This window comes from Haliotis asinina, chromosome 10, assembly GCF_037392515.1.
Source record: "Haliotis asinina isolate JCU_RB_2024 chromosome 10, JCU_Hal_asi_v2, whole genome shotgun sequence".
Taxonomy (NCBI): domain Eukaryota; kingdom Metazoa; phylum Mollusca; class Gastropoda; order Lepetellida; family Haliotidae; genus Haliotis; species Haliotis asinina.
Genome location: NC_090289.1, coordinates 17,406,367 through 17,432,484, shown reverse-complemented (window position 1 = coordinate 17,432,484; position 26,118 = coordinate 17,406,367). Strand labels below are relative to the sequence as shown.

General features: G+C 38.7%; 2 protein-coding genes across 2 annotated transcripts; both read right to left on the bottom strand.

Moving 5' to 3' along the window:
* Positions 1–3,847: 3,847 nt before the first annotated feature.
* On the bottom strand, positions 3,848–6,418 carry LOC137298565 (uncharacterized). The gene is made up of 3 exons (XM_067830865.1): positions 6,310–6,418; positions 5,653–5,783; positions 3,848–4,948 (listed from the first exon to the last, which is right to left on the bottom strand). Exons 1-3 carry the CDS (start codon positions 6,416–6,418, stop codon positions 3,848–3,850), a joined length of 1,341 nt encoding a protein of 446 aa, XP_067686966.1.
* Positions 6,419–14,028: 7,610 nt separating this feature from the next.
* Positions 14,029–25,821, bottom strand: LOC137298564 (uncharacterized). The gene is made up of 3 exons (XM_067830864.1): positions 25,631–25,821; positions 20,840–20,996; positions 14,029–15,117 (listed from the first exon to the last, which is right to left on the bottom strand). The coding sequence occupies exons 1-3, from the start codon at positions 25,819–25,821 to the stop codon at positions 14,029–14,031; spliced, it is 1,437 nt and encodes a 478-aa protein (XP_067686965.1).
* Between the last annotated feature and the right edge of the window lie 297 nt (positions 25,822–26,118).

Here is a 26,118-nt window from a genome sequence, read left to right as displayed (position 1 = left end):
GAAAATCATCATTGTGGTCATCCCCACTTTCAAAACCAGCTTTGACAACTTTAGCCAAGGCGTGTAAGCCCACAGGTGCCATAGAGTACCAAACATCTGGTCGTGGTGTCTTCAAAGGCCATAGGTAGAATGGTGGCGACTTGCATACACTTTGAAAAGGAAAACAACACCTCTATCTGGATTACTTCTGTTAAGATAGGCACATACAATTTTAGAGGCCACTTTGAACGTCCTTAATTCTCTTTTGTTACATTTGCATGTTTTCCTATGTACTGCAAATATTCGCCTGTTGAATATTGTTTTTAATTACCAGCTGTTCCATGGTGAAGTTTCTATGCTCGTCACAATTCCGTAAGGCAAAATGAAGTCCAAGTAAGTACAACATAGTATCCAGCAAGGTTTGAGGGGCATTTGCTGCAAGTAAACACATTTGCCATAGCTTATCTTCCTGTTCCAAACTGATTGTCCACCTTGCTTTACATCAAACCTAAACCTGCACTAGGCCCCCACTTCATTGCATTGTCAGGTGTGTTACGAACGTCTTTTAACATATCAGTGCTGCATCTGTATCAGCACATTAATTGGCGTAAAGTTTTAGGCGGATAATCCTTACCATCCGCTCTCCAAACTTCCCAAATAAATGTACAAAGACAAGTTCATCGTCATGCAAGTCCTCAAGTTTAACACCAGTCACGCTTAGTCTGTTCCTTGAAAGCTCCACTAATTATCTCCTTCTTTCGTGCCTCTCTTCACTCTTCAAAAAGTCTGGATGCCCATCTCATACTCTGTATTTTGTTGAATGCTTTTCTCTCCACGGGCTATCATCTCTTCATCAGCAAACCAATCTAGAAAAGAAAGAAATACAGTTAGAAAATGTATGTTATCAACTACAGATTGGCAGAAACATTAAACGTTATGTTCAACTTTATTTTGTATCTTTGCGTTACAAGTCCAATAAATACTGCCCAAAATACTTGAACGAATGTTTCGCTACGCTTAAATTAACTGGATTTATGCATAGCATAGACCAAAATGATTTTTAAGTTGCTGATAGCGACTTTACATTTGTACCTTCAAATGTCGTCGATAGCATTCCTTATCAATTAAAATACCCCAAACCCCAGCATAGGTAGGCAAGTGGTAAAAGAAAAGCATTTAAAACAAATCAGTTTAGCATTTCCGGCAATTCTGTTAACATAAATGTAGCAGTGTTTAGTGGCTGGTTGGGTGAGGTCCTGCACGGTGGTCGCTTACACTTCACAGTGTTATGCTTCTGTATAAAACCCACCACCACCCCACTAGCCGTATAGCATGAACGGTCCCTACCGCTATTGTAGTACGGAAAAATGTTCCGGATAAATGTTGTCCATTATTATTAACATATTTGACTGCATATATTATTTACCTGGACATCTTTAGGGCTTGCGTGCAATCTTCCTAATCATATTGTCATCTTCACAGTTGGTACAAGCGATAACGTAGTCGACGAAGATATCAGTGTATCATCAAGAATATCTAACAGAGAAAGATACGTCTTCTCCTCCTCCATTTCACCTGAGGCAAATGTTTTTAATGAATACTGGCTCAAAATGACAACGTGGTCGACTGTACACGAGCCTCACCACTGATGTTGATACTGACGCACGTGATAATTGTGCGATAAAGTGTGCCGTATTACCTCTGGTCTGCGACCATGCAAGACACGGGACACAGCAGAAACTAAATCCCACACGGGTGCTGAATAACGAAAAAGGCACAACATTATATTCTGTTGTAAACTGATGAAGACAAAACACCTATCCTTAGATTCTACTTTAAGTCAAAACAAAGAAATTCAGAGAACATGTTGGGAGACAAATTGCCATGTGTTTAATATGGAAACTTCTGTTCATTTAACACCCGCGCAAGCGTTGTGACAAAAATGAGTAAGTGTTAATATTAACTTTTATTGCTATTTTTCACCTTCACTGGAAGTTCTTTCTTCATTGTCGTAATGCAGTAATGCGACTCGTAAGTGCAGTTTAATCGCGAACTGGTTGGTTATAGCCTGTACGTACCCCATCAAGAATATCTCTTTTCGTGATTGTATGGATATTTTGTCTTACAGTGATACACTCCGTTGTGACTCTGTCAAAATGTTTCCGTGATTACTCATTCCAGAAAACTACCTGCGTCTGAACAGGAATAAAAATGCAATCATTATTTTACAATTTAACTCTCAAGGAGACAAGATTAAGAACTCCGGACATTCAGTTCATGGTGTAATACATAAATGAACAATATTATGAACAGTAATAAACTGCATACCTTGAAGAGAGGGAAATCTTCAAACTACATTGAGTAATTTTAACGCTGCATTTGGAATAACCTCTGCTGTGGATTAGGCCAATTTAAAGGGTTAAAGCGTGATTGAATGGTTGAACGAATAACAGTGAACATCAGGTCTACCTGTTGTGCCACGTGTTCTTACTTGCGAACTGGCACTTGCTTTGTGATTAATAATCTGATTAAGAGTTCCCACTCGTGTGCTCACTTGCACTTTTTTGGGGATCATCTGCTGACACAGCCTGTGATAAGGTTGTCCCTGAGACACATTGATGTCGTTCCACGGCTCGTTATCGTAAATGAAACGGAGATAGAATCTAGGCACGCTATCATATTCAAATGTCAAACCTGCTCGCGTGAACACGTCAATATTCATTATATCTAAGGACTGTATGTGTATTAAGACATTAGGTTATTCCCCTTTGAGATCCCTTCCATGGGCAGTGATACCCCTTGCAAAATGTTTCAGTGTCTCTTTCTGGAACATGTTCTTATATATTTCAATAACCTTTCTGTAGAAAACCATTTAACCTGGAACGATTCCTCGTGTATGTATGCGCAAATGTGAATATATCTGCTACATTTTAGTTTGAGGGGTTCTCCGTGTGTGTAGTATGTGCACTGTGCATGGCACGTTCGTTGTTGTTGCCCATGCATGTTAATGACCAGGGCCCACTTGCACAAAGCAATCTTAGCGCTAAGACTATCTTACGCCTATGTTGAAGAATGGGAGTTACAATCATTGTAGCGTTAAGATCGCTTCGTGCAAGTCAGTCCAGATGAGCATTACAAGGTCACTACTGAGTGGTTGCCAGTGTGTGTTCATCATTAAATGTCTCTAGCAAGTTCATGGTAGGGATGTAAGGTGATGTCCAACGTTATCACATGGAGTTTACATTTCCCATTTGAATGATTTCCCATGCATGTTTATCATTGAATGCGTGTGCTTAACACGATCACACTGAACGTGTATAATTGATTCTTTCAACGTTGTACATTTCCATTGCAGAACTGTTGATTGATCATCCATATGCGTTTGTCATTGTGTATGCTTATCAAGTTCAATTTGTATGATAGTCCATGGTAGTTCAGCATGGATGTGGATGGCGGGTTCCTCATTTGAAGGTTTCCTAGGCATGTTCAAGTTATATCTGCTGTCATATGGCGGTCATATTTATTGCCAAGAAATGTTACAATATATATTACACTGTTTCTTTACAATAATCAGTTATCAACACTATAATGTTGTCTAATAAGAGTAGGGTGTGGGAATTTCGATATTTTGAACGATTTTGATGACTAAGGAATAAAGCTCGATCTGATATAATCTATGATTAAAAACCAACACCAACGGTTGCATGACATTTTCTTCATGTATGTGTGTGTACGTATGCACGTGTCTGGTACAAGTACAGGCGCTTAAACAGCGTAATGACATTGAGTATTAATGAAAACAATAAGGTTTTGAAGTAAATAATTCGTCTTCAGAGAAAATCTCATGACACGTTACTTCTGTTTACAGCTACTTCTGTTTTACAATGACATCAAAGTAAGAAAACTCTGACTGGGGCGCTTGCTTGAAATGGATGAGCCCAGGTCGATCATTGTAATCGAAAAGATAGAAATCATCCGTATAAAGTGCCCTTAGAACATTTAACTCGGAAAAACTTACGACGTGGTACGCCTGTGCAATAGCATCAAATCTATTTGACCTTGATATGGGAACTGATTTTTGATATGCCGTCAAGGTGGCGTCCAGTAACTGGGTGTACTCCAAAGAAAGACTTTCTTCCTTGGTGTATGGGAATGTTATATTGTTACTGATGTAGCCCCAGATCTGGAGCTGGCGCCACAGTCTCAAGTACATTGAGTAGGTGCTGATACAGGTGATGTTATTCTTCCGAGTGAAGGCTGTTTCAACGTAACCTTCAATGATGCTGAAGTCGTATTCCAGCTGGAAATCCTCGAAATCAGAAGCCATATCAGGGGATTTTATTTTGTTGTACACATACATAGTATCCTGTTCGAAAGTATCTTCTTTTCCAATAACGTCAAAATCTATTCCGCACACATCACAGTGGTTTACTGTTCCAGCAAAGGAAGGATTTTGCTTCGACGAAGTAACGAACTGTGTGAATTCTACAAAAGAAACATTTTGGCCACACGTCAGATCGTCTTTTGTCCGAGATTCTTTGTGCTTCAATATAATCTGTTTGCCAAGTTGTAATGACTCGTTACTTGGCACAACAAAATTATTCACATAGTATTCAAATAACTGCCAGTAAGGATCGCGCGTGTATAATACTTTCAGGGATGAGTTGAACATGTCCATAAACGTTCCTGTTTGCTTTCCTTCTCCCATTAGTGCCCTGTCCTTGGAGCGTTTAAATTGCCTCCAGTCCAGGTTGTAGCTTGACCTCGTACTGGACTGACTTCGCATCCAGATTTCAAACGTCTTCCTCCATGTAACAGTGTCGTAATTCTCCAGGGGACAGTAGAGTATGTTCAGCGGTTTGAAATGCCAAAGTTGATTCTCTGATTTCTTTCCCCCTTCATCTCTTAGTTCTGCACACACATATTTAATGTGTTTTCGCCTTCTCAGGTACAGTTTACCTAAGTCCGACTGGAACATACAAATATAGATAGTATAGTCAAAGTACTAGTGCTATATACATTCACTGATAAATGAGAGCGTCAAACCTCATGACAATATGGATAAAATGTCCTGTAACAAAACCTGAGTGTACCTTATACTGAAGATATGGCAAAATACAGCCACCAAACTCTGACAATTGTTTTTTTATGCTGAAAATTGACACTGAGGAAGAAAGAAGATGAATATCAATTTTAACGCTAAACAATAACGGTCAAAATATGTATCTGTTTTAGATGTTTCTGTCATCAACACACCACTTTCCAACAAGTCACTGGATGAAGATTAACCACAATCCGGAAGGAATTTCCGGAAACAGAAAATCAAATAGGTTGGATTCGGACAGGTTGAAAGTTATTAACATTTAAGTAATTCCTCGTAATGGGGAAATGGTCAATTAATCTCACTCGTTTACCCAACTAATTTAAAAATATCGAGGCAACCATCTGCATGGCTCATAGACTACGACTCTTAACAGGACCTGAACTAGGACTGAAAGACCTCGTACATGCTTTTGACAAATTAGAAGTACACAAAGAATACCATTCATAGCAGCAATGTCTTGTGATTGTGGACAGCGTTTTCATATTTATGGATTTATATTCTCTTGACTTTGTAAACACACACACACTATTATGGAGTGTTTCAATATATTTTTGTGTAAATTGTCTCACCTTATGTGGCATGCTATGAACTGGATAATCCGCAAACTGATCACTGGAAGGCAGTGTCTGAATTCCTGAAGTCGTAGTTCCCTGAAACTCTGTCAAAGCCACGTGGTCCAAGACGTTGTGACTGTAGTGATCTTCAACAAGACGTTTAACACATCAGCAAATCTGATATATTATAGTGAGTGCATATGTAAAGGACAGTAAGCTTAGTCAGTATGTAGAATTTATTGAAGAGCAATTGTCTGGGAATTGGCACAGATTGTGACGTTAATGTGGTTACATCTAAAACTGCAATACCACAATATTACTGTGATATATAAAGAGGTAAACTCTTTAACAGAAAATACAGCTCGTTTTTCTTGGATGCTTTTTTCTATGACTATATCGTTATTGCCTTATTATGCACCTGATACATTGTACATTATAGAGGCATTCATCGATGGAAGAATGGAAGTGAGACTACGTTCGATGTATAGGAACATTTACATGGGTATGCCATGGCTGAATTAGCATAAATATATGTCATATGCCTCACTATCTCCATGAAATATTCGACACATGGTCGTAGTTATATGACCCGGCACTTGTTCACTTTAAACCAGGCGGACCTGAACAGTCACCCTTCAAGGATGTGTGTTTGTCTGTACGAAAACAACTCACGATCTATCACGTAAGTCGCCAGAAGGACAGCTACGGCCATCAGCAGGAGGACTACTGACGTCGGACAGTGCCGGACCACTGATATACATCTCCTGCTGCTTCCAGCCATTGCTACATACAACACATACGGCGTATCAGTGTTTGCACCACAAACCTTTCCAAATAAACTTACATTGATATAATAATATAAAAATAGGTTCAGTGTATACAGAAGTGTTTAATTAATCTGCATCTTAATTAATCTGTACAAAAAAGCAACATATATACTGAAATATAGATATTCGCATTCCGACTATTTTACATGCTGTCACTATGAATTTGAAATATCAGACATCTGGAAATGATGAGGTTAAATTGAAATCAGATTTCAAAGGCGTAACCAATTTTCGAGACTGTCGGTAATTTCTATCTGTTTTTCTGATTTTCAATTGTTCTACCAACTGGTCTTGCTGGTCAAGGATAGAAATTAGGAACATTTATATCACACGGAAGTTTTCTTTTACCTTTCTTTTGTATGTGTTATCTTGTCACTCGTTCTATCGCCTCAGCCTTGAAATGGTAAGTGTAGTTTCAGAGATTCATATGCATGTAAACTGAGAGGTTGAGAGTCAACCGTTACAAAGACACATAGTGATAATTTGTGTTTAACCTAAATATTAAATATTATGTAATTAAATATTACACTGATAAGCAGCATCATTAGTAGAATGAGTATGAAAAGAGACGCGAAAACAGGTACGTGCAAATATATGTACACTAAATCAGTAGCAAAAAAATTGTTTTGTGATCAAAGTACGAAAGTAAACTAATGTCAGGAAACAAATTGACGAAATGGAACAACAATTTTCAACAAAAGATACACGTCTGCTTATACACGTCTGAGGGACTGCCCTGTTCAATTACTTATTTCATTCCGATGGACTGTTACTAGGTTGGCATACCCACTGTTGACTCAATAAATCTATGGATTTTGTTCTGTCCATTCTTCCTGCTAAGCATTTGCCAGTTCTGAAAGTGTTTGTGGAATGTTAACGTGTCTGTACATATGTCACAAACGCTCTATCGGGTCTAAATCTGAAAATCTGGAAAGTCATGGTGAAACCTTCACAAAGGAAATCAACAACAGCAGTCGGTAGACAGATGGAAGAAGGTGACGTTGAGGAATTTGGTCGATATACCGATTTCCTGCCAGCTGAAACGCGACCAAGTCAGATCTCCGTGTATGGCTCCCTGCACAATCATTCTTCTTCGTCTGAGCTAGGGCGGTTGAGTAGCTTAGTGATTAAGGCGTTCGCTCGTCTCGTTGAAGACCCGGGTTCGATTTCCCACATGTCCGAAACCCCTTTTCGGCGACCCCAGCCATGATATTGCTGGAAGACTGCTGCAGCGGTGTAAGACTAAACTCACTCACTCTACCTGTCGTCGTCGCTCTCTTTCATGCACGTGATGTTGGAGAAGAAGTTGTGATTCATCACTTAACCAATACTAGTTTCCCAGAACCCATGCTTGTATGGTGTCTGTCAACCGGACTGGTTGTCTTGGATCTGACGTTTCAATACAAACACCTAACTTCTCATCCATACATTGCCATCCTTCCTTACCTAACTTCTCTGTTGAATTCCTATTTCACGCAGACGATTCCTGACTTTTAGGCCCAATGCCCCCACCAATGCCCCAAGCGACTCATATAGAATGTGGATTACGCACATGACGGATCCACATGTAGCGATCGTCGGTATGTGTGGTGACTTCGGTTCAAATTCGGGCATGTACACTGCAGACATGAACATGTACACGAGGTTTGCTCTGGTGAACCTTAAAACTCAGACTGGAACTCGCCAGATTCAAGGACATTCTTTCGCGATTGACATTTCCCCGCTCTGAACAAACGTCCCACAAAACGTTGACTGATATTTGACATTTCATAGTCGTTGTCACTGCTCATAGCTGTCACATCATGCACGCGTATTCTACTTCAAATTTCATTTCCATGATTCTAATTTCATTTCTTTAACGGTTTACTGCGTATAGCTACAAAAGTTACAAACTGGTTGCGCTCTACACCATTCAACGAACATTTTACTGGCGTATGAAATATTGCATCGGCATTGTTTCACGAATACACTAAATCAACATTCTCGTGAAACATTTCCGTCTTTTTTGAAAGATATAATATATATATAATATATATGTATGTATATATATATATATATATATAGAGAGAGAGAGAGAGAGAGAGAGATACACACACACAAACACGGAGCTTATTAATTAGGATATATATGAAACACGGAGATTATTAATGGTGAAGTGACGAGTGTTTACATATCTTCATTACCTTCAGTCGAAAATACAAGTTCTATCTTTGATTACCCAAACATTGTGTGGTGCACGTCCAGACACACTTTGAGTGTTTATCAACAAGAGTGTCTTGTCAACCACTGTAATAAGCATAGTTCTACTTTTGACACAGGCACTGTAATACCGAATTGCAACAACCATCTTAAAACACACATTTTAGAGTTATAGGACCTCTGATGAAATCGCAAAGACAAACCTATGATAAACCTTATTCTATAATTAAGTTACATAAATCCAAATGCATTTCTAATACATACCTTCTCTGGACGCTACGCAATGCATGTGTTTTGGGATTAGGCTTAAACATGTAACACGTGTCCAAGTGGGAAGTTTATACTTGAGAGCTATCGATCATATTTTACTGTCAGTATGACGTATGTTATTGTTCACAACAATGCTGGAACTCTGTATAGTATCTTCGTGAAGAAAGGATTACATTGTATGCACCAATCAACATATTGGGTGCTATGGGAGGCCACACATGGCGGTATATGCAGCTCTTCAAATCAATAACAGATCAATCACTGGCCTGTTTAAAATTAGTTGCTGAACCTAGTCACTATCTGAACAGTTTGTTTTCAGAGATTATATGATAAAATAGTACATTTTCTATCAATAACATTTACACTGTTCTGTTCTGTCATTTACAATAGTTAAATTTACACAAATGTAAAGAAGTTAAATGGAACATGTTCATGTTATTTCATGAACAAGAAGGTTTAAAGAGACATATTAACATCTGTTGTGTATTGACTGAGTAATTTGGTAATTGTTTTTGCAGTCGTGGGTAGATGTGAAGATGTGATCGAGTGAAAATGACCGAAATGTTCACAGGAAACTTTAAACATCGAATTAAAACGGAGAACATGGTGTACTAACACTTACGTCAATGGTTGAAGGTATGGGAAGTGCTTACCCGAAGTCTTCAGGTTGTAATGAACAGTGGTATCCAACGAGGATGAGTTGAGTAATTCATTAACAGAAAGCGTAAATGTTGTATATTAACGTTAACGAAATAAAGAAATACTAAGAATATTTAAAGGCAATATATGGCATCATGCAGCAAACACGACACCTGGAAGTTCTGCCACACTGGATTCGTGGCTTTGTGGTTGTCGGCAGATTTTGTGTAACAGGTTTAGTTGGAATAAAAGAACAGCAACATGTAGAATCAAGATAAAGGCATGGCATAGGGGACTTTGAAAACGACTGTCTCTTTTGTCCCAGGTGCGGTTGCGAGTGGCTGTTGGGACAGAACTTTCACAGTCGAATGTTGTAATAATGACGCGAGATAGTGTTTTAATTGTGTGAGTGGTTATGTCACATGTAATGTCATCATGCATGTAGCACTGCAGTTCAGTGGCGATAATATGTATTTATTCTTTGTTGCCCACGTTTGTTCGCGAACCCTGTTGTAGTTCAGGGGAATGATTCAAGTATTCTGTTACACATGACAATCATGCAGCTTGTCTTGCCCATGTATTTCCATCTGCGTGAAAATATTCCGCTTATCGGGAGTAGATTAACAGTCTTAAAATGACTACAGGTTCAACAGCGCTTCGGACATGCTGGTTCGCATGACCAGCTGACGCTGTGTGTAACTCTACTGTGAGTGTATTGAACACTTGTGTCTCCAACAGCAGAGTGTGTTTATGGATGCGTAGCGCTAGAATCCAGTTTACGTGCAAATGAATATGAATATGAGATATAGGATATGAGAACCATAAATACTCGTATGTATGACCATCTTGACTTTTAGCAAGTCAAGTTGTTTATTTGCATGGCCATTGTTCCATATGTACATAGTACGTTTACATCGGGCATCAATTACATACAATGTGTACATATAAACGTACAATTTTTACTGATGTTACAGATTTCACGTTTCATACATGTCGTTCTCTTAAGATTTGTGACAAGCATATCTACCTAAATTGTGTAATACATCACATCACTCCACTTTCATTTCATTAACTGTCTTATCATTCATTATATTTCGTTGTTTTCTACTTGTTAACAGATAGATGTACATTTCTGGTTTATATTGTCTATATACACTATATCGATGACATTCTTGTGCAATACCAGTCCATGACTGTAAATATATTAAATGCAACACTCAACATTTCAAGGAAAACGTTAACAACACCTTGAGATAACCAAACATACGAAAACACCATGTGAAAAGAGAAGATTGTGAACATTGGCAAGATAAGTTGTACATGTACAGTTATCATGATAAAGTAGCATGTAGTAGTCTTAAAGCTTCTTTGATAATAATGATAATAATATGTGCATATATTCACGAGTTCAATGTTCATAGCGCTAACAGTCGAAGCAGGCATATTATTACCCCAGATAACCCAAGCTGCCTGTTGCGCGCTAGAAGGATATACTCACATGACTTATCCTATCGGGTACCCATTTTCTGCTGGATATTCGATAATGACCGATAGGTACAAGTTTTAACCAATATTTTACAAATCGACACTGTACATTTATGTACAGTGGATATCGGACCGACGTTTGAAAACTTTTTACATGCAGTGAGATGGACAGTTTCAACTTTATAGAAATTATTGTAACCCCAAACTTCGGCACCATATAAAGAATTGGTTGAATTCGCATGTCAAATATCTCTGAATAATTTCAAATTTTCTACACATTTATTGTTATGTGTTATACCATTACTTCCTTTTTTCCTTTATAAAACCATTTTTTTGCGCTTCGACTGGCGCCCACCCTGTCTAAAAGCTTTCTCCAAATTTACTGTTAGTCTGCACGTATCTGCATAATGTTCTAAAATGTTAACTTGTCTTTTAGGACCAGATATTACATCGGAGAATAAAATCACATCACCAGCAAATAATATTAACAATATATCTGTAACATGAGGGAAGAGTTGAACACCATATTTTCCCATTATTAGCCATTTCTGAAGTAAGTTCATTTATGTGAATGTAACAGTACAGACATCTAGTAGCGAACACACACCAAGTTGAGTTTGTCCTATTCCTGAGGACGAGTCTTGGAGTTTGAAATTACCCATCCGCAGGTCGTAACTATTTTGTTTCTTCTATTGGCCTTGACATTAAAACGAATTACTTCTTTTTGTGTATATACACCTCAGTATCAACGTCTAGTACTCGCACTTCGTAAGTACTCTAGTACTTCTAGTATGCCGGATATATGTATCTCAAATACACTGAAAATCTGTTATTCATTACTACTGCTCAAAACTCGTCGCAGCATTTACATTCACCTATACAATCTAGAACTTGTACAAGCAACACTGATTCTCGTTCCGAAAAAGTGATAACTATTCTTTAAGTAATAGAAGTAAAGCCCCTGGTCCAGATGGAATTGCCAATGAATTTCTACAGGAGTCGAGAGGGTTCATAGACTGGCGATTTCAGCCGATTTCAACCCGAAACAGGGTAGATTTGATCGTCATTTTGTTGATTTTTCAAAAGCTTTCGGTACTATTAAAGATGATATACTTACAGATTCTCTTCATAAGGTTGGGTTGGGTGGGAAGCTTTTAGATATTATCAGATGTATGTATAATTCACTCTGTGCCTGTATTAGAGCACCTGAGGGACTTTCTAAATAATTTTCTTGCAATGTAGGTACCCTCGAGGGATGCGTTTTAAGCCATCAGATATTTAAAATATTTATTAATCATGTATACACAATTATGCAAAATGAGATTGGTAAGAGAATATATATTACTGCAGTTTTCAATATTGTGTATGCCTTTATGTTTGATGGTGATGTTTCGGCTCTTTCAGATAACTGTATTCACTTGCAGAAAAACACAAGTGCTCCTGAATTACAGGAATGAAAGCAGAGCTTAAGAAAACAAAAGTCATTGTTTTCAGAAATGGAGGGCCTCTTAGCTCTTATGAGAAGTGTATTTTAATGGGGAACAAATAGAAACAGTATCTTTTATAATATACTGGCACTATATTTTCACCAAAACGTGTTTGGTCCAGGGCAAAATTATGATGAGCATCTCAAGCTAATTTCTTTCAAAAGAAATTTTGGAACATTACTTGTACAGGTGTATTCAAAACTTTTGATGCACTGATCATACCAATATTATGTTATGGCTCAGAAATATGATTAACTTCCTTGTAAAAATATTGATTCGGTTCACCTTGATTTTTGTACAACGTATCTCAAAATAAATAGATCATCTTGTAATTCCATGGCCTTGGGTGAATGTGACAGATTGCAGTTATTTATATGATTCGTGTAATCAAATTTTTGTTAGGATTGCTACAACTTCCTCGTCATAGACTACCTTTTCACTGCTGCCATTTGGGGATAGTGGTAAACAACGTAGGCAACAAAAGTTAAAATTAAAATTAGTTAATTAGACACAGTTCTCCATTAACACAAGCAATGGTAATTATATGATGAACACGAGGATTGACTCAAACAACAAGATCAAGGCCGGTGCAGGAAATAGGCACAGTTCCCCATTTACACAAACAATAAGTATCAACCCAAAGAATCCCACAACATGTCAACATATGGCTAAGACACCCGATATTCTCTTAAAGTGTACAAATATCGGCCTCTCTCGACACAGCTGTTTTTAGTGGCGTGTGAGAATTCAGAGTCACAGTTTGCCGATACTGGGTGATAAGTGGCGCTATCGATTATGTTCACAATATATATCGTGTTAAAAACAGTGTCACGATTCTTGTTTTCAACAGGACTGACACAAAACATACTTATCCCAGGGGATTGTATAACTAGCTGTACGGAGTGTCCGACTACCAAAGTTCTCAATCTCATGAACATACAGCGATCATACAGTAGCCGACAATTCGCAGTGACTATCCATACATTTTAGTTCAGCTTGGAACCAAAACATATTTAACGACATCCAGTAGTGACAATTCTAGCCATAACGATTCCGTAACATGGTGTTTTTTCAAAAATGAGTTTTAGTGCTGAAAGTTTAAGGATACCGTACAAATCTAAATCAAAAAGTAGTAACTGAATACACACATGTATTTTAGCGCAGGTGGTAGCACACTGCAGTGAAGATGGGACACAAGGGAACCACTGTCGTCCTTCGACCTAAAATGTATCCTTGAGCTTTCCACTATGCGATCAGTGAAGATCCGGGTCTTCAGCACCCCATGCTTGTCGTAAGAGGTGACAAACGGGATCTGGTGATCAGGCTTGCTGGCTTGGTTGACACGTCATCGGTTACCAAATGCGCAGATCGATGTTCAACTTGTTGATCATTGGATTGTCTGGTCTAGACTCGACCTTTTATAGACTGCCGCCACATAGCTCTAATATTGCTGAGTGCGGCGTGAAACTAAACTCACTCACTCACTATCCACGATGCTCTACAATGTCTAGATACGAGAAGTCTGAATGAGGGCCTTGTTTGAAATATACTACGGCAGGTCGATCAGGGTAACCGAAAAGATGGAAATCGAGAACGTACGGATCTCTTACACCACCTAAATCGCCCAGTTTGAGATCAAAATAGGCCTGCCCTATTGCATCAAATCTATTTGACCTTGACATGGGAACTGACTTTTGATAAGCCGTCAAGGTGGCGTCCAGTAACTGGGTGTACTCCAAAGAAAGACTTTCTTCCTTGGTGTATGGGAATGTTATATTGTTACTGATGTAGCCCCAGATCTGGAGCTGGCGCCACAGTCTCAAGTACATTGAGTAGGTGCTGATACAGGTGATGTTATTCTTCCGAGTGAAGGCTGTTTCAACGTAACCTTCAATGATGCTGAAGTCGTATTCCAGCTGGAAATCCTCGAAATCAGAAGCCATATCAGGGGATTTTATTTTGTTGTACACATACATAGTATCCTGTTCGAAAGTATCTTCTTTTCCAATAACGTCAAAATCTATTCCGCACACATCACAGTGGTTTGTTGTTCCAGCAAAGGAAGGATATTGTTTAGATGACTTGAGGTACATCGTATATTCCTTAAATGTAACATTTTGGCCACACGTCAGATCGTCTTTTGTCCGAGATTCTTTGTGCTTTGATATAATCTGTTTGCCAAGTTGTAATGACTCGTTACTTGGCACAACAAAATTATTCACATAGTATTCAAATAACTGCCAGTGAGGATCACGAGTGTATATAACTTTCATTAGTGTTTCGTTTCGTAGTTCAGTCTTCTTTAATGTTGAAAACCTGCTTTTAGAGCGTTTAAATAGCCCCCAGTCCAGGTTGTAGTTGGACCTCGTACTGGACTGACTTCGCATCCAGATTTCAAACGTCTTCCGCCAGGTAACAGTGTCGTAATTCTCCAGGGGACAGTAGAGGATGTTCAGCGGTTTGAAGTACCAAAGCTGATCCGCCCAGACGTCTCTGGTTTGATTTTTTACATTTTCCACATTGCACACATATTTGAGATGCTGGCGTCTCTTCCGATAGATGTCTTCAACGTCCTGAAATGAGATGGGCATTCAGTTACCCATTATAAACAGTTACGAGATATATAATTTTTCGACACATGACTAACTAATGTCGAAAGGCTTACCAGTTTTGAAGCGGAAAATGGAACATTCAATTCCTTCACATCGGATGGGAGTGGAGCAACGTTTGTGTGACTTAATCCCTTTACAAGTCGTGCAGCTGGCCTTCCTTTGTCGGCATCTGATTAAATTACATGATAAGTCACCATGTAGTGTATGGCATGTAGTTATGTAAAGTACCGATGATACTAATGTATATGATACAGTGTTCCAGAGTGAGTTAGATACAGTTCAGATTTATTACGGATATGGAAAGGGTTTTGTTCTTTCTGTATAGCAACCCTTTATATTTCAGTGATACCAGCAATGTAATCCCAATGTTGGATAGCTTGGTGCTAGGGGTAGACATACTTCACGTCCATAGAAATGGCTCCATAGACTGAATACTCACGCTGGATGGCCCCAGTGAAGGAGGAATACATTGCCCACCACACCACTGACCCCAGTACAGCAAGCACGAGCACAGGGCGACGACGTAGTGTTGATATTAACAGTATCCGGCTTGACCACAAGGTTTGAAAACCCATAGTTTCGTCCTGAATGAAAATGGTGTTCATTCTTAGGAATATTATAAATGCATAAACTTTCACTAGTAACGACTTGGTTAGATAGAAACAGAAGGTCTTTAACGAAAGGAATGAAGATACGCGATTATTGACATGATCTTAAAGAAAAGCTCCTCTGTATTGGATCAAACAGGACGTAATGATACAACTGTACACTCTGTCATCATGCTTGCTCGTTCACTTTCGGGAATGGAAGTGTATGGTCAGATGACAAAATGACTTAAGATATGGGCAATTTGGCCATATGCCAGTTCTCATTATAGTGAGTGGGATGAAAGAGTGTGAGGTATTCAAACACAATCTTCACTACCTCGTTTACCATTGTGTTTCAATATTTAGCTAAACAGCAGAGCTATGTTTCAGCGTTTCTTGTCAGGACACACATATAACACACACAAACACACACACACACACACACACACACACACACACACACACACACACACACACACACACACACACACACACACACACTCGTCATTACTGGAACCGAACCCCCTACCAAAAGACGTGATCAAAATGTGTTTCAAAATTGAAGCAGAACTTAATCTTGGGGCAGGCGCACGATGAAATACATTTCAGAAATCATGACTTGAGGATGTGTTACAAACGAGAGGACAACTTACCTGAACTTTTCTTGCACCACCTAATGCTCCTTTGTTGTAAATCCGCTGTTGATTTGTACGATGAACTGTTCACTTATACCTTCCACTGTCCCCTGGTTGTACTATCCGTCGTTCACCTGCTTCAACATCTACTGCTGATGTGACTCCAGTGAAACCGATGCTGGTTTGTTCGATTGATTTCTATGGGAAATTTCGAAGCAGCTGGCTGGGTACTTCAGTCTTGTTACACAAATAAGTCTCAAATTTAATGTATACAAGAATCAATTCTCTGCACTGTTCCTATAATCAGGTCGATTACGGCAAAGTACACGTGTAACTGCGTATTGAGGTTCTCTGATTAAACATTTCTTTTGACTTTACATTTTGTATGGGTGTTTACTCTTTAACTGATAAACAAACATGTAGAGAGACAGGAAGGAATTCATTATATTTTTTATTATTTCATGGTCGTCGTCTCATTTTCCGTTAAAGCAGGGAACCCGTGAATATCCGAGTTAGAACTGATCTTCAGTAACCTACGCTTGTCGTAAGATGCAACCAACGGGATCTTGGCATGTCATCGTACCCCAGTGTGTAGATCGATACACATGCTGTTGAACACTGTATTATCTGGTTCAGGTTCACTTATTTAGGGACCGCCACCAAATAGCTGGAATATTGCTGAATGTTTCATAAGATAAATCCTAAATGAAGCTATAAAGTCCTATATCATATCATCATACTGAATGTTTGCTAGCAATGAAACCCAAAGCAACCTCCACTGCTCTGGCATAACAAATGCAAACATCGCAATGATGAGATCAAAATGACAACAGCAGTTTTCATTGCTATACCCCTAGTCATTGTATAGGTATCTGGGAAGTTACTTACATAAAACTGCATTGAATGGCTACGGTCACGGCCAAACCTCTATGTCCAACAGTCTGTATTGTCTTCGTGATCACAAACACAATGGACGCTATAGTCTGTTTACTCCTCCAATGAAATTCCATGACATCGACGACACAGAAGGTGATAAGTGTCTACTAAGCCCGGTGTCCGGTGTTGTTTTCTTTGAGGGCAGTAAAGGCTATCACTAGAAAATCTGTATCACCCTTGACAACTTGACAAAGTTTCCAGGATTGATAATTCGATACTGATCGATATAGACAGCAACTGTGTAGAGGCTTTCGTTTCATAATCACATATGTTTAAGTGTAAATAACACCACGAGCTGCACAAAATCAGATAAAGACATGACTTCATTTCAATTAATTTTATTCTGAAAATGAACCACCTACTGAGGTACAGGAGAAACGTTTTGCAAGCATAACAATAAATAATTTGTAAACAATAATTTGTACTTCACGCAATTAAGGTTATGTTGTATAGATAATTGGTCACGTTGAGACATTTGGACTGAAAACTATTATGAATATTTAAAATAGACAGATAAATATAAAAAATCGGCTTTAGAAATACGGCACACGTGTATACAAACACTCTCGAAAGCACTTATCAATTATACAGATGAACTGTGCAAGGTTCTGGATTTCGTTAATATTTCTACTACCCAACAATTTTCGCATTTTATCATATTAGGGAACTGTATGCATTTATTTAGGATAAATTCGAATCTGCATTCATAAAAAGCTTCATATTTAAACAGGCGGTGGATTTCATCGGCTATTGCCTGCGACATACACAGTTTATATGCCCCAGATTCTCTCTATGCCAAGTGTACGGCCAGTCTCTAAAGGTAGATTATTGTTGCATTTCAGGAGAGGACGATGTATTTGTGTAGACAGAACACGATGGTTATAAAATGAATATCTTCCAAGTATTTGCAATAAAGCCCTTCTGACTTCTCTAGACGTCAAATCTCCAAATCTGAGCTTGAGCTTGAGAATCTGTTCTACTCGAGCGGTTAGCCATTGGCGTGAAACAGTGGGTCATGATATACACAGGACAGGCATCAGACTGTAAGTATTTGCCTTACATTACGTACATTGTGTTCACTAAATACAGATACAGATTTTCTTAAATCTAAAATGATATTATACCAAATGGATTCAATTTCGTCCAATCGATCGTGACGTACATGCAAATATGTGTTTACGTGTTGTAAAAGGAGGCCAAGAGTCGGTAACGGGCATCTGTTGATGACAGTAAAACAAACACCAGGGTAAATGGATCGATATATCACATTTTAGGTAAACAGGGATAATGATTATGAGTTTTCACAAGCCTCTGCATATGGCGTTTACATGTAGACAAAGACGTGAGACACTGTTGAAACTTGGCTGTGTGTCTATTTTGTCAGCCTTCCACGCCTGGGTTTTATTGTACAAATCCCGGTTGATGTGATACTGATTTGGGGTAGGTGGGGTAGAGAGTGCTTAAAGCGGTCGCTAGTCACGCCGATGTTCCGGGTTCGATTACCACATGAGTACAATGTGTGCAGCCAACACACGTTGGACTATTCAAGATGAGTGAGTGTTTTCAGTCTGTGCGAAGCGCTCCACAAATAAAACCAAAAAGACCATAATACGCCATCGAATTGAGAATAAGGTAACATTTCGGACGGTGTCAAAGGCATTTCGGTATTTCCACTTGGATCACGTGGTCTTGTGAAGATAAACAACTGACTTGGCTTTATTTGTGATAGCACAAAGAAATTAGTGTGTAAAAGGCAGCACGTATTAAGTTCACTACGAAAAGGATGTATTTAGGTATAGCCCAGTGATGCACTTTCTTCACGTTTTCCCTTTGCTTCGAATGTTATTTATCTGGTCATTTTGCCTGCTAATATTATTGTCGTTGCTTATGCCATATGTTATGACATTTTCTGTTTACTTACGTACAAATAAAAAACACATATTGAAAACTGTATGAAAGCGGGTTATTACAATAGTTTCCTTATGGCTAACAAATCATGAACATAAACATATCATCCACATATTACTTTGAATAACGCATCGGAGTAAAGAAACTGACATAACAACAGTTCTTTCAAATTTCATTTGGAGAAAAAAGCTTTGGATACTTTCTTAACATCGCTATAAATCAGTCGATTTTGTACATTATTAGTTGAAACCACAACAAATAAAACGTATTCACTGTTATGCTGTATCTAAATCAGCGTTGATATGTTACTTTATGTTTTAATTAAATATTTGCAATTGAGCTTATGGTGATTTTTTGAAACGTTATTTTGTGGGAACACCAACAAACTGAACCGTGTGGCCGAGTCAATTAAATGGATGAATATGGTCAGTACCAAAACAGATATCAATGTTCCAATCTTGAAATGTGCACAGTTCAAAGTTTACATACTGGCAGCAGATTGGAGCTATGTAAAGGTGCTCTATTTGTGTAACGATACGTGTAAGGCCAGACCTTCTGAGCATGGTTGTAGTTAGTTCACACCTATATCCTCACTGTTGCAAACATAAGGAATCTTTGGAATATATCACTTCCAAAGATGGTTACGATTCATCTTACGTGTCTCGAGTTTGCATATTCAGTGAAGAAACTATAAAATCCTCGACTGATCACATGAAATGACGTCCTGGCTTCCGTCCATCTTACTGCATGAGAGGCACTGCCTTCGACTGACCAAGAATCATGCCATCGGGTGAATATAGGATTCGAACACACCACCGTAGGATGGAGCTGTTCCATCCGTGCCATATGACATCTTTGTTGACAAGACCAATAACATGAGAATCTAAAAGAAGCTCAGGGTCTGTAAGGTATTTCACAGTTTAAATGTTATATCTCGGTTCTTGAAGGAAGTAATTTTGATCTGATTCATTTTGAAAGATTATATAGGCATTCTAAATACCTGGTGTCCGACGTCGATGATAATCTGAATACATATATTAGTAAATTGTCTGATGGCCATTCAATATTGGATTCAACCAGCAGATTTCTGTGAGATGCAGATAAATGTCGCATTTTCAACATGGAACAGCACTCTTCCCGAAAAGCACAGTGCTATTTCTTCATTCTTATAGATATGTACAAGACTCCACGCAATGATGATGACAACGATGATGCTGACAACGATGATGATGATGATGATGACAACGATGATGATGATGATGACAACGATGATGATGATGACGATGATGATGACAATGATGACGATGATGATGATGATGATGATGACAACGATGATGATGATGATGATGATGATGACGACGACGATGATGATGATGATGATGACGACGACGATGATGATGATGATAATTTACAGCATGATTGACAAATTGGTTGTTAGGATGCACATCTATATAATACAAGGATGTATGATCAAGTGTTTGTTTTGATTTTCAACGCAATATGTTAAATTGGGTAACAGATGGATTGTGGATCTTGCCAGATTATCAATATTTCGTGTGTTTATTGCAGTGATGGTGATGGTGGTTATAATGTTGGATGTGCTGGCGTATTGCTGACGATGGTGATGATAGTGTCAGCGACTGTGATGATGTCAGTGGTGGTGGTGATGATGATGATGATGATGGTGGTGGTGGTGGTTGTATTCACGTTGGTTGGGATGCTGCTTATGGTGCTGCTGGTGGTGCGATGACATATTGTCAGAAGTAGATTTATGCTACATGTGTGATGAGAGTGTCATGACTCAGGTATGCAGATGTTCAGGTGTACAAGTATGCAGATGTTCAGATGTGCAAATGTGCAGATCTGCCTAAAACATAAAGGTTAAACCGTGTCATCCTTTTACGATAGCTGATAACAATGTTGCATTTGAAGATTTATAACCCTATCTTCTACGTTAACCGACAATCGACTATTCATAATAACGAATCATTTCAAGTGCATTGTTCCCGACTACTGGCAGTATTCTTATACAGTATTGTTGCTCAAAATAATTATGCCACTCTGCCATAAAGTGCACCATGCTTAATATATCATACCACAGTTTCCTTTTGTGTCACCTGTTCAGCCTGATTCGAATCAGTTAAAGTGGTACAGAGAGAGACGGAGGTCGAGGGACAGTATCTAACAAGGACAGACAGCCTTCAACTGCAATTCGTAATGCCCTTGCTTGTAAATCTGCAGAACGAAAATATTCCAGATTTACGTCGCTGCTCAAACACACGATACAGAGAATCACTTGTAAGATTTGAAAACAGGAATTACGTCCACGATTGATCGATAAGAAAACATTTTCCATCACATTGTTCGAGCAGTGTAATGAAACACTCACCCAGTGTGTCTCAGCTGTCACTGATACCAATGCACGTCATCGTTTCTGTTTACTTGTCTCTGTTTCAATAATTCCGGAAGTTCCTCATCATCACACGCGTGTGGATACTGAAATTTGTTGCTGCTGTGTGGGTTTTGAGAGGATCTGTAACATCTTGGGTCGAAGTACTGAACCTTACAACTTGCCTTTGTATCGAGCAATATTCAAGTATTCCAGATTGGCGTTGCTTTGCGTGTGTTTATGATAAGTGCAGTGCCTAGATTTTCGAAGCTCTCCTAGCGCTAAGACAGGCGTAAGTGCCATACATTAACATTAACTTACGACTATCTCAGGACTAAGAGAGCTTCGAAAATCTGGGCCCAGGACGCTTAATTTTCATCCCCATTATCGTCCTTCAGACTATTGCTAATGATACAGTTGGGGTTGCACAATGGAGTCTAATTTCCAGGTACCTCGCTGAATGTGATACTTTCACTGCCTGCAAGATCACAGGGTAGTGATCGTAACATATATTTCCAGATGACTGCCATATGACTGTTACATGGCTGTTGGTAGCGCATTGTTGGCATAAAACATCCCTACCACTTCAGTGGAAGCTGGTTAGTAAACTATTCAGCTGTTAATTATCACTTTCCAGGGTGTGGGCAATAATGAATAGCGTTATATTCCATAAGACCTCTATCTTCCAAGGGTATGAGAGAAACAGTTGTCAGTGTCAGCCATTACACCGATAGGTGGACGAGTGTTTACTTGGAATCAATGTATCGGACAGTGTACAATCAGATGATATGATGTTTCACCAAAATTCCCGACAGTAAAAACATTTCTAATTCAGCTACCCTGCAAATATGTATGGAATGTTACCAAAGGGAAATATATGTGACGAACTGTCACATGAGTCAACTTTAGAGACACTGACAATCATAATGTGTCGAGTAAGTATTTTAACCTAGAAAATGTTTATGAACCAACGCCTTTCTTCACTGAATACACAATGCAGAAAGATGTCAAATGTTACATGTATTATATTTGGGATAACGCTTTCTTAGTATAGTGCAGATTGCTCAGTCAAAACATTGATTCGTTTCCTGTTGACTGGGTTCCGCCTTGCTATTAGTGTAATAACTAGGCCAGAAGTTTTAAACTAATTCTTTAACTGGATACATAAATATTACTCTTTGCAAACACGCCGTACAGCGTGCTCTGTCCTACAGCGTGCTCTGAGAAATGGAAACCTGTTAATCGTTGAAATCTCAGAACGTTTGGAGGTCTGGTACCGAGTTGATATTACATCAATTTCTATTGTGCGTTACAGAACTACACTGAATAAGCGCAAAAAAACCCCCAAAAACCAAAACGCATAATAGGTGTAACCAGTGAGTCAAGTTCAGTGTGAATCATTTTACGACCTCATCAAACAGGGGTAGTCTGTGACGACTTAGTTAAGGTCATGCTGCCTACACCTCGCCATAAAATATAGAAATACGATGTTATGAAGGTTTAAAATTAAAACACCACTTTCTTACGAAACAAGATATTGGAATTCAGTGTAACCAGAGTTGTTTTGGATGGCTATTTTCACTTTGACACGAGAAAAATCTTAGCGGCTAAAAAGTACATCTGAATAATGAGATTCATGTTTCCGTTTGACACGTTTGTTTAGTTGAGTCCTATCCAGGATTCGAATCCACACCCTCAAAGTGACCTAAAGCATAAAGAACCGACCTACGTTAAAACTTTCTAGGACATAAGAAAAGTCACCTACATTAAACCTCCTAGAAACTGAAGAACTGACGTACACTGAAACCTCCTAGGACACAAAGAAATGACGTATATTGAAACCCCCTAATAAAATCTCATAAAGAGCTGACCTTCATTAAAACCTGGCCTATTCTGAAACCTCCTAAGACACAAAAATGGCCTATATTAAAACCTTCTAGTTAGGTCAGAAACACCTGGTTTAAATTAATATGTTGTAATCTTGGCTCATGAATTCTTTCCGTCCTTCCATTAATGTCAATGAACAATGGTAAAGCATTTTCAAACACAATTATCACAATTAACTGGTTGCGTTGTGGTCTGATGATGGATTTTCTCATGTCACATGTCACATGTCACATGTCACATGTTTCGTATATTGAAGTAAAACAGCATTATATGTATGTCAACATTTGTGTTTTCAAAATATATTCTCCCGCCGTAACCGGCAGCGATTCTTTCATAAGATGTTGTAATAAGTAGTTGCCATAGGAGAAATTGGTATATGAGCCAATTTCAAACAATCAAGTGGGAAAGTGAGACATCGTTGGAATCTTGGAATTAAGTACAAAGATTTGTTTGTCAATATTCCAATACGCGCCAAATGAATATGACAGATATTGGAAAGCTTACTACAAGTAATTTAACATCTATTTATTTCATCCAAAATATTCTGGTGCTGTGGAATCCATTTTCCTTTGCCCAACACTTTATCTTGCCCCAAAACACATTTACGTGTAATAAATGCATTAATTTCTGTTAGTCATCATGAATACAAAATTTATAAAGCCAAAATACAGATTTATAAAGCCATTTCTTCGTTTTACAGTGTGTAACTTATGAGTAATTGGTGAAACATTTATTCCATTCCAGCCTATGAAATATGATATGACAGCTGAAATCAAGTCTTTCTCAGAACCACTCTCGCGGTCCTAGGTGTGGCTCGTCCGTGAGGAATAGCACTCTTGTTGACGTGTATATCCGGTACGTCAAGGAGAGGAGTGTTGTAGTTTTACTCCAAGTGCATCCTGAAAGAGAAGATTGTGCAGATAGTGACATCTTTATTGCGACGTGACTTCGGATCAGCTGAAATTATCGTTTGGTCTTAGATTTATTACATTTGTTTACTTCATAACAAAGGTGAGCAGGACAGTGTGGGGGCTAGAGCTAAACCTGCCAGAACTGCTCGAGTCCAGAGGCGCAGCTATCATGATAAAAAACCGGGCTTACGCTTAAATGTCACCCGTTCAAATCTATCTAACTATAAGACTTTACAACCCATTGGTTTGTTACGTGCCAGAACTCTAACAGCCAGTGTGTGAGTATCAATGTCAGTTTTGGGCACAGCTTTCAGCAATATTCCAGCGTACATCGCAACAATAGTTTGGACGGTGGTCCCCCAAAAGAAGGCACGTTTTTAAGGATTACGTTTCATTTAATGTAATGATGAACCCTTTAATACTTGGTTGTTGTCACTTAAGCATGATGCATCGAATCATCGCTGAACGCAGTAAACCTGGAGTTATTACACATACCCTTGTATATGTTGTCGGGGGCGTTTTACCATCCTGGCAATACCTGGATTGAATGCTAGTGCGCATCACCTCACAAACACGGAACATGAAAGAAACCAGATAGCAAACAGGGTTCATTTCAAATACAAATGGCTTCATTGAGCCTTTAAACTGTGACAGACTGCCTCCAGTGACCTTCAACTAACTGTGTCTCATGATAACGATAGTGTTGTTTGCTCGTGGTAGTTTTCGGATAGATACGTGCTTGAATTTGTCCTAGCGCGTCGGGCATTTTATTTATTCTTGCTTGGGAAGGCCTGGCGTAAACATAACTGATAAAAGTTGAATCAATAAAGCTGAGCACACTGGACTAGATCCTGAGTAGGCTACAGCGATTTAGTCTTCCACATTATACATATCCTAAAACCTTAATCAAGTCCATCGGTTACTAACCAATATCCATCAATCACATTGATAAAAATATGTGGACGGTTATAAGCGCCGTATTATCAATTATTTACCAAGAAGGGATTTGCTGATATGGAAGTGTAATGTTTTGCATAAAATTATGTATTCCAGACGTTTTGATTTGTTAGGTTTTTACATCTTGAGCAATTAATGAGTAATAGTGTTTGTAGCAGTGTCAGGTGAACCTGCATTGTGCTCAGTCTGACTGATCCCCTCTCTCTTCAGGTTCATGTCGGTCTGACTGATATCATGTCTTTTCAGGTTCATTGTTGGTCTAACATGTCGGCCCGACGAATGTCCTCTCTCTTCAGGTTCATGTTGGTCTGACTGATGTCCTTTCTCTTCAAGTTCATGTTGGTTGGACTGATCCCTCTCTCTTCAGGTACGTGTCGTCCCGACGTATCTTTTATCTCTTCAGGTTCATGTCGGTCTGACTGATCTCTCTCTTCAGAATCTTGTCCGTGTGACATTGTATGCAATGTTAATGGAATGGTGTCTCATCAGCTTAATATATCCGACATAACGTGTAGTTATCGTGATAATAGTTATGAATTTATAGTTACATGAAAACCAAAAGTAATTATTTTGCTAAGGATTACATAATCTCAAAGACCAATCGCTTCTTTATGTGTGCATGACGTTACAGACAAGACCAGCATGATGTCGTTAAATGAAGAGAGACACTGCACTCGAACTTGTTAAAATAACAATTGTACCTGATAAGTTTGATTTGATTCCATATGTCTGTGTTATGTTATTAATTGTAG